This window comes from Trachymyrmex septentrionalis, unplaced genomic scaffold, assembly GCF_001594115.1.
Source record: "Trachymyrmex septentrionalis isolate Tsep2-gDNA-1 unplaced genomic scaffold, Tsep1.0 scaffold62, whole genome shotgun sequence".
Classification (NCBI taxonomy): Eukaryota; Metazoa; Arthropoda; class Insecta; order Hymenoptera; family Formicidae; genus Trachymyrmex; species Trachymyrmex septentrionalis.
Genome location: NW_017305800.1, coordinates 2,695,377 through 2,703,623, shown reverse-complemented (window position 1 = coordinate 2,703,623; position 8,247 = coordinate 2,695,377). Strand labels below are relative to the sequence as shown.

The window sequence follows — 8,247 nt, the reverse complement described above, 5'->3', positions numbered from 1 at the left end:
TATTTATGTATAAAAATATCACTAATATGTCTTATTGCATAGTTGTGGGAAGTATATAAAGACAGAAGATGCGTTCGTACGTACTATGGACATCGACAAGCTGTACGAGATATAAGTTTTGATAATGATGGGAAGCGATTTTTATCAGCGGCTTATGATCGCTATGTAAAACTTTGGGACACAGAAACGGGAGCTTGTATTAGTCGCTTTACGAGTAGGAAAATTCCATATTGTGCCAAATTTAATCCTGATCCAGATAAACAGCATCTCTTTGTAGCTGGTACCAGTGATAAAAAGATTATTTGTGTAAGTAAAAAAATTAATTTATCGAAAACAGTGTATTAATAAAATTTAAGATTTCAATGATACGAAATGTATAAAAATGATCTTATTTATTCTTGATAATAAAAGTGCAACACCAAAACATAAAGCATTATTTAGTAACATATAATTTATTTAAATATTAATGATTTAATATCTGTTATAGTGGGATATACGATCTGGCGAAATAACACAAGAATATGATAGACACTTGGGTGCTGTGAATACCATCACATTTGTTGACGAAAATAGACGATTCGTTACAACCAGTGATGATAAAAGTCTCCGAGTTTGGGAATGGTATGAGTCCATTAATATGTGTAAAAAATTATTTCCGAAAAGTGGGTTGATCTATTATTAACAATAAATTCTCTTTTATAGGGACATTCCTGTGGATATGAAATACATAGCTGATCCATCCATGCATTCTATGCCGGCGGTAACACCGTCACGAAATCAAAAATGGCTCGCTTGTCAAAGCATGGATAATAAGATCGTTATATTCTCTGCGTTAAATAGATTCAAAATGAATCGAAAGAAGACCTTCACAGGGCATATGGTTGCGGGATATGCTTGCGGTTTAGACTTTTCACCAGATATGAGGTAATTTATTTATATTTAAAAAGTGCGCTTTTTTTAATGAAATAAATTTCTAATAATATTTATAGAACTTGATTATTTTTATAAGAAATAATTAAATTTTCAGTAGTATTATACGTATAGTATTCTCTTATTTCAGTTATTTGGTATCGGGCGATGCAGATGGTAAATGTTACATATGGGACTGGAAAACGACAAAATTATACAAAAAGTGGAAAGCGCACGATGGGGTGTGCATTGACGTATTGTGGCATCCACATGAGCCTTCTAGACTTGCTACCGCTGGCTGGGATGGTAAGATCAAGTATTGGGATTAAAATATTTCCAATGAGCTGTAAGTCACAGTTAAACAGCCTTGTCAACAATAGAGATATTTTGTATATTTGTAAATAAATAGATAATAATTATAGCAAAATATTTTTAAACATTAATTAATTGCTATTGACAATGCTTATAAATGTTGAATATATGAGTGCTCTTTTATATTATAGATTATACAAGTAACATTAAATTATTTTTCTAATCTAAAGAAAACTGCTCTCACTTCTTAATCCTTTCATCACCTATTCACTAATTTGATAATTCTATCGATAGTAAGTAGTTATTTGAGTAAAAAATTATTAAAAATCAATATTCAACGATTTTTAGTAAATATCTTGTTAACTATTGCGAAAATGATATTTGCAAAATGGTAGAGGACTTTCCGGGTCAGTTTAATCCGCTCTACCTATCGACGAGCGTTGTCGGCAGAATTATCAAACAGCCTGTATAATCAGAATATATTGTAAATATTGAGTTAGGGAAAAAGTCTCTTTACAAGTTGGTAAAAAGACCTTTCCCCATCAATATCTTTGTTAAAAATGATCAAAATTTAAATTTAAAAAAAGGGTTTTAAAACTTGAAATCTCTACTTTTGAATGATTACTATATTTTTTGAATTTATGCGAGTTTTGTCATTTTTACATATAGAAAACCTACGAGCTGAAAAAAATGAAAAATTTTCTTTTCACTTTGTAGTGTGCTCAAAAAAATTTGAGCAAATTTTCAACTCTATCGTGAAAGGTTGAAGCTTTCCCTACAAAATCGTTTTTTAAAAATGTTCCTACAATTTTTTGTTCCTGAGTTACTCGCGGATTAAGTAAAGAGGAACATTCAGACTTATTGCTCGTAACTCCATTAAAAATCATCGTACCACAATTAAAAATACAGATTCTTAAAGCTGAAACGTTGCTCTATTAAGTGTAATTGCTAATTTAAAAAAAATAGAATATATGTGTTGCTAAAAAAATGTTTATCAACTTGTAAGGGAACTTTTTCCCTAATTTAATACATGTAATTAAGTTTGATTATTTCGGTAAAAGACTCATTGCTACATGACCATTTATTGCGACGACATGTATAACGCACAATATTGAATCCCGTTATCTAGTTACACGAATATACCTACTATTACTTATTTAATATATCGATTGTCTCCAACCCTCTCCAATATCAAGTTAGCAACCCGTGTTTCGTGGGATGTGGCATGAAAAATCAATAGAGCCAGCGTCAGGGTATATCGTACGCAGTACGCTTGTGCAGTCACTCCCATATTTTAGCTCCGGTTGGAAACGCGAAACGAACGTATCGCCGAGAATCCTTCTCACCGTCTTCCGTGCCAGACACAGCATCCCGCCGATGAAATCGCTCGTGAATTGTATGCGTTATGCAAACGCCAAGTATTTTCTTCAAGACTGCAGGTAGAAGTAGTGTCCATTACATGCAATAAAGTGGAAGGTAAGTTTCCCGTTTACATCTACACCGTATGTATGCGTCGCAAATCCAGCGTTCATGCGTTTATTAAAATTTCATTTTAATAAATATTAATAAAGAAAAAAATTCTTGATTAAAAAATGGATATTCCTCATATTTAAAATATTGAAGTAATATATATCTTCTCTTTGTTGAATTGTTTTTTTGTTTTAATATTACGCGAATAAATTAGATGAAATAATGGCTGCGTTCAACAGAGAAAGCAGCTTTGGATTGTTGTAAAATTTTTTAATATTGAAAAATCTTGCCCAGTTCCTTACTGAATCTAAATATATAAATTAAATCATATAAGGAATTTTATAACAGTTATTGCTTTCTCTGCTGAGCGCGACTAAAATTTTTTTATGAAGAGCTTAAATTTCAAAGTAAATAGATATTTTCCTATACTTCATCAGTATAGGAAAAGTATTCTTAAAGAATGGACGGACCCGGATTAGGATACTCGTATCATCTTCCATCTGCTGGTTGGAATCTCAAAGTCAGAAACGCATTGTCGCAGTTTAGTGACCTTTTTAGCGAATTTAACAAATACATTGCGCCGGCTTATCATCATGATCGCTGCGAAAGGTACGTGATCTCTGATGGAAAATCGCTTAAGAAACGGAGATTCAATAATAATAAGAAATTACGATATAAAAATTGTTTCATTAAATAATAATTTTGCTGAAAGTATCTCAATTCTAATCCATTCCTTTTCTCTTCTATTAATAAATGAGTATAGAGGAATTATAGAAAAAAAGTGTACAGACTTTTTAAAATTGATCTGACAATTTTATAACATTTGTATTTATACGGGGTGTTTCTAAATAACAAACACCAATTATGTAGCCCTATTCCTGATTAAAAATTGAGTCGAAAAGTTCTCTACAATTTTACAATTTTCATAATGATTAACGAAATATTATAGTGAATTCGGCAGACTGCGGACTTTTTCAATGCCACTGAATGCGAACTTTTTCAATGCCACGCATTCAGCTTGTGCGCACTGTATCAGTGCAATAGGATTGTTGTATTCAGCAAATCAAAACTAACCCAGTGTAGTGCTGAATTTATATTCATCGAGCCAACCAATGAACTGAACGAGTTCACGAAATGTTGCATTGACGTTTCTAACAGTGCAATTTGGCATAGCGCTAAAGTGGTTCTGCATCTGCATCATGTCAGGGCAGCACTAGGAGAGTCAGTACATGTGTGCCGAATTCGCCATTAGTTTTTAAAGATTGCCGAATAAGCGCGTATCCGGCTGCTCAATTATTAACTATCATGAAAATTGCAAAATGGTAAAGGACTTAATTTCAATTCAATTTTTGATCATATAGCATTACGTGATTCGACAATTCCCTAATAGCACAGATCTTCAAGGGACGTTCCGAAGAACATTCAGAGAATATCTCTATGTTCTAATAACGTTCGCCAGAATGTCCCTCGAATAAAGTGTACTATTAGGGTTGCTTCTTATTAATAGCGCTATATTATGATTGGTGTCCGCTATTTAAAAAACACTCTATATATATATAAAAGATAGAATATGCTCTTTTTATTATTAATAAATAATAAATATATTCCCTGTTAATTTGTGTGAATTTGTATGCACATAATAACAATTTGTATGTATCAGTATATTGTTAATTTAAACTGTCATACATTTGATCCCTAGATCCGTGCAGATGCGTTTGTACTCGATGCATAAAAGAGAATTTGTCATGGTATTTGTTGCCTTTTTTGCGTGTTTCGGATTGGCAATTTTTATCGGCCTCGCCGGTGAGTATTACCGCAATAATTTACCACTTACTTCGAAGTAAAAAAAAAATCGACAGCACTACTGTCATTAACCTCATCAAATATACTGAGAAATATCGTTGTATTAATGTTTTTAAAGGACCGCCTATAACGTCGACTAGCGAACAGAAAGCACATTTGAACGGTAGCGAAATGGCCACTGGTCCATTCATCATGAAGACACCTTTATTGTCCACGTATAGCCAGCAATTATGGGTGATTGCCAAGTTATCGACATCGAATAATGATGGTACTGTGTAATTTCTAATCATTAGAACTAATATAGAGAAAAGCATTTATGGAACGTAAAATTCGTTAGACAGTAAGGTATTTATTTCTTTATTTAGATGTTATGATGATCATTTTCGGTAACAATTGAAAAATAATCTTTTCTTTTATATAAATGTATTCAGTAAAAAATAAAATATAAATTAAAGAAACAAATTTCTTCATTTTTTTAATATTAAAGTTCTTAGGACTATGATTGAAATAAGAAAAATCCAGATATGCATATATCTGTATTTTAATTTTTAGATCATTTATTTTATTTATATTTGTTCTATCTTTATTTTACAATTTTGTTATTCTTGAATGTTATTTATGAGTGGATAATTTGTAGATGAGAGGTACGATAAAGGATTTCAAGTTAGTGTCTCCATAGATGGTATCACTGCTGATCGCAAGCTCGTGTCCGTACTACCTCCAGAAGCTGGACATAATCGGTAAAGATGCAATAAAAATTGCATTCCCGAAATTTTAATTTAATTTAAAACATAAAATGAGATTAATTAAAGTAATTAATAAAAAAGATTCTTTAGCTATACATTTATTGCTTTAATAATAGACAATTAATAAAAGCTATTAAAAAATAGAGTTTATATTACATTATTAAGTGAAATGCATAAATTAATGCAAATAAATTTCTCGTGATCCAGTAACAATATACGAAATTACGACTGCTATTGTTTTCTAGAACCAGACATTTGAAGTGCGAAAGGCAATCCTGCGAGGAATTAGTTGTCGCCCACCTAGGATTTCTCGATTATAGCTATTATATAATTACTGTCCGCTTCCATGGACTCGAGAGCTTCCATCAACGATACACGATACGAGAACTCACATTCTACGTCAGTAAGCACTGCATGAAATGATCACATTCGTTTGGATATGACAATTCCGAGATTCGAGTGCCTCGATCTTTTCTTTACCTTTTCTCCTATTTTCTCCTGTTCACAGTTTAAGAACTACAATCCAGCATTCACGCAAATAGAAATCTGGTTCCGACTGATCTTCTTGTTGACCACGTTTGGAGTAATGGTAATCCGTGACTATGATAATGATGTAAAAGATAGATTAAAACGAGTCGAAGGTTTATTTATTTCTGCAAAATTGAACAAACGATAGATTAGATGATTGATCGAAATTAAAGATTAGTTTTAAAACGACGCGTAATTTTATTTCTATTATATTATTTTAGGAGTAAATATTATAAAACATAAAAAAATTTAACTCATTGTATCGTGTCGGTTTCAACAAATTGAATATAATAAATATATTTTGCTTAATTAACTTATTCCTAATCTCTGCGATTTTGATGACCGGAAATTTTCTCTCTATTGCTTTTTAATTTGACTCGTTTTTTTTTTCCGCGAATATCTAGAGCCTGTTCTAGAAAACGAAAGGAAAAATGTATTGCTTTCAGTGCTGGTTCGGCCATTCGCTTAGAAAGTATCCACTGCACGATTGGTCGATAGAGCAAAAATGGATCTCTATACTTCTTCCATTACTGATTCTGTATAATAGTAAGTTTTCCAGATTCAGATATTTTTTATCAGTATACATGTATCGACGTTTTATTGAATTTATATTAAACGTTTTATCGACTTTTTATTAAAGATCCACTATTTCCTATGACGTTCTTGGTGAATTCCTGGGTACCCGGAATGCTGGATGCAATCCTGCAAACAACTTTCTTGTGCGCTATCCTTATGTTCTGGCTTTGTGTCTATCATGGCCTTAGACAGGTACTGATATCGTAAAAATATTGATTGATAATTTTAATGACAAGATTATGATGATGAGAAAATTAGTTGATTAATTCATTATACATTATTTATCTATTATACTAATAAAGTATTAACATTTGAAATCACATTTTTGTTAAAGAAATAAAATAAAAGAATATGCTTTTTATTTTTAATATTAATATAATTTATTTTAAATTGCAGATCTTATGTCTTATATTCTGTTATCTTATAGTTTTACAATTAATTAATTTGTTTAGAACGAGAGACGGCTCATCACGTTTTATTTGCCGAAGCTCTTAGTTGTTGGTATGTTATGGGGTGCGGCATTAACTCTCGCTACGTGGCTCCGTTGCACCGAGTTGGAGGACCCCACTTATAATTATGTTCTCGATACATCGAATTATTACGTAAGTTGAATATGCTTATTATAATAATATAAATTATTACAATAGAACATTAATTCATTTATAGATCTTTACAATACATTACTAAAAATATACTAACGTTTATTATGTTAATGTATAAAAATGCCTTCTTATTTCCTTTATCCTTTTTTGATAAACACATAGGTAATCGAATTTTTTTCATTCTTAAAAATTTAAGAATTAATTTAAAAAACAATGCACCAAGTTTTTCCTTACGATCTCAGCAACGCTGACAATTCGAATTGTAAGGCCAATTGCATACCTTAAGATATGGGTCAAAATGTAATCCGGTAGGACACATTTGCAATCGAAGCATTCCCCAATTACACTGATAGAATCGATCACACAAAAAGGGATGTGGCAGTAACAGCGGAGCCGAATAATGAATTGGACATTGTGGAAATGGCCGTGGGCAAACGATTCTGGATGAATTACAACCGCCTTGCCAGGGCCAGGTGCACACCTGGAGATCTGAGTTGAAATGCATTCCTTCTGGACACCTGAAGAGCATTGGCTTACCCCAGTTGCATTTGTAGAACTGAAATTATAAAATTATATTCTCTATATACGAGAGAATCCAATACTCGGAATGTCACAGATAAATCTCTATAGTCTATATAATCAAGAGAAAAGAGCGAACTAAATTTGTAAAAGATATTAAAACATTGATAGTATAATACAATAAAAAAATGAGACACAATCGATTTTTTACAATTCATTTTGTTCTTTTTCGCGAGAAAATTTACCATGCTACAGTTAGTTGAATGAGGTAGCAATACTGGATGTTCATCATATGAGAAATCAGAGCACGGATTTTTCTCTTCCATTTTAGTTGTGCTTATGTTTTTCATGACATTGATCTTGAGCTTCACTTCGCATAACGTTCTGGCGTCAGGGTCATTCTCATGCATCTGGTAACCCCGATCACGATTTTCGTGATTTGTCGAATCTTTCGGCGGACACAAGAGTTGCATTGTGCAGCTTATTTGCAGTGGCTTTGACTTGCTGTATTTCTCAATGTCTTTTTGTAATTCCATCGGACATTCGACGATTGTGTACAATCCGCTGATCTTTAGCGAAGTTTGTAGTATAATAATGCCAATCGCTAATTGAGTAAACAGTTGTTTATTTGTTAATACAAATAACTCAACTTGTTAATCAAACAATTAAGTAATATATATTAACAGTAATATAAATTAGTTCTCTTCATTTTGAGAAAGAAAAGAAATTCTAAGCAATTACTGAATGTAAAATATTTCGCTATTTTACTTTAATATCTTTTT

At 31.9% G+C, this 8,247-nt stretch overlaps 3 protein-coding genes across 4 annotated transcripts in view; 2 read left to right on the top strand and 1 right to left on the bottom strand.

Moving 5' to 3' along the window:
- Positions 1-1,325, top strand: part of LOC108752782 (pre-mRNA-processing factor 17) — a 3,094-nt gene extending 1,769 nt beyond the window's left edge. The window contains exons 5-8 of the mRNA XM_018493869.1: positions 41-306; positions 488-621; positions 703-924; positions 1,061-1,325. Coding sequence (XP_018349371.1) covers positions 41-306; positions 488-621; positions 703-924; positions 1,061-1,238 — 800 coding nt within the window. The 3' untranslated portion in view covers positions 1,239-1,325. The remainder of the gene's footprint in view (positions 1-40; positions 307-487; positions 622-702; positions 925-1,060) is intronic.
- Positions 1,326-2,535: 1,210 nt separating this feature from the next.
- The window catches only part of LOC108752767 (transmembrane protein 181), a 9,016-nt gene continuing 3,304 nt past the window's right edge, over positions 2,536-8,247 (top strand). The window contains exons 1-10 of one of the 2 annotated variants that reach the window (XM_018493845.1): positions 2,536-2,697; positions 3,151-3,300; positions 4,391-4,494; positions 4,613-4,762; positions 5,132-5,234; positions 5,486-5,639; positions 5,749-5,829; positions 6,215-6,314; positions 6,409-6,536; positions 6,797-6,946. In XM_018493845.1, coding sequence (XP_018349347.1) covers positions 3,152-3,300; positions 4,391-4,494; positions 4,613-4,762; positions 5,132-5,234; positions 5,486-5,639; positions 5,749-5,829; positions 6,215-6,314; positions 6,409-6,536; positions 6,797-6,946 — 1,119 coding nt within the window. In that variant the 5' untranslated portion in view covers positions 2,536-2,697; position 3,151. Of the gene's footprint in view, positions 2,698-3,128; positions 3,301-4,390; positions 4,495-4,612; positions 4,763-5,131; positions 5,235-5,485; positions 5,640-5,748; positions 5,830-6,214; positions 6,315-6,408; positions 6,537-6,796; positions 6,947-8,247 lie in introns of both variants that reach the window. The other variant, XM_018493844.1, reaches the window with a different exon arrangement.
- LOC108752768 (peritrophin-1-like) overlaps positions 7,149-8,247 on the bottom strand; it is a 1,420-nt gene continuing 321 nt past the window's right edge. Inside the window, exons 2-3 of the mRNA XM_018493847.1 lie at positions 7,711-8,069; positions 7,149-7,502 (exon numbers count right to left, since the gene is read on the bottom strand). Coding sequence (XP_018349349.1) covers positions 7,185-7,502; positions 7,711-8,069 — 677 coding nt within the window. The 3' untranslated portion in view covers positions 7,149-7,184. The remainder of the gene's footprint in view (positions 7,503-7,710; positions 8,070-8,247) is intronic.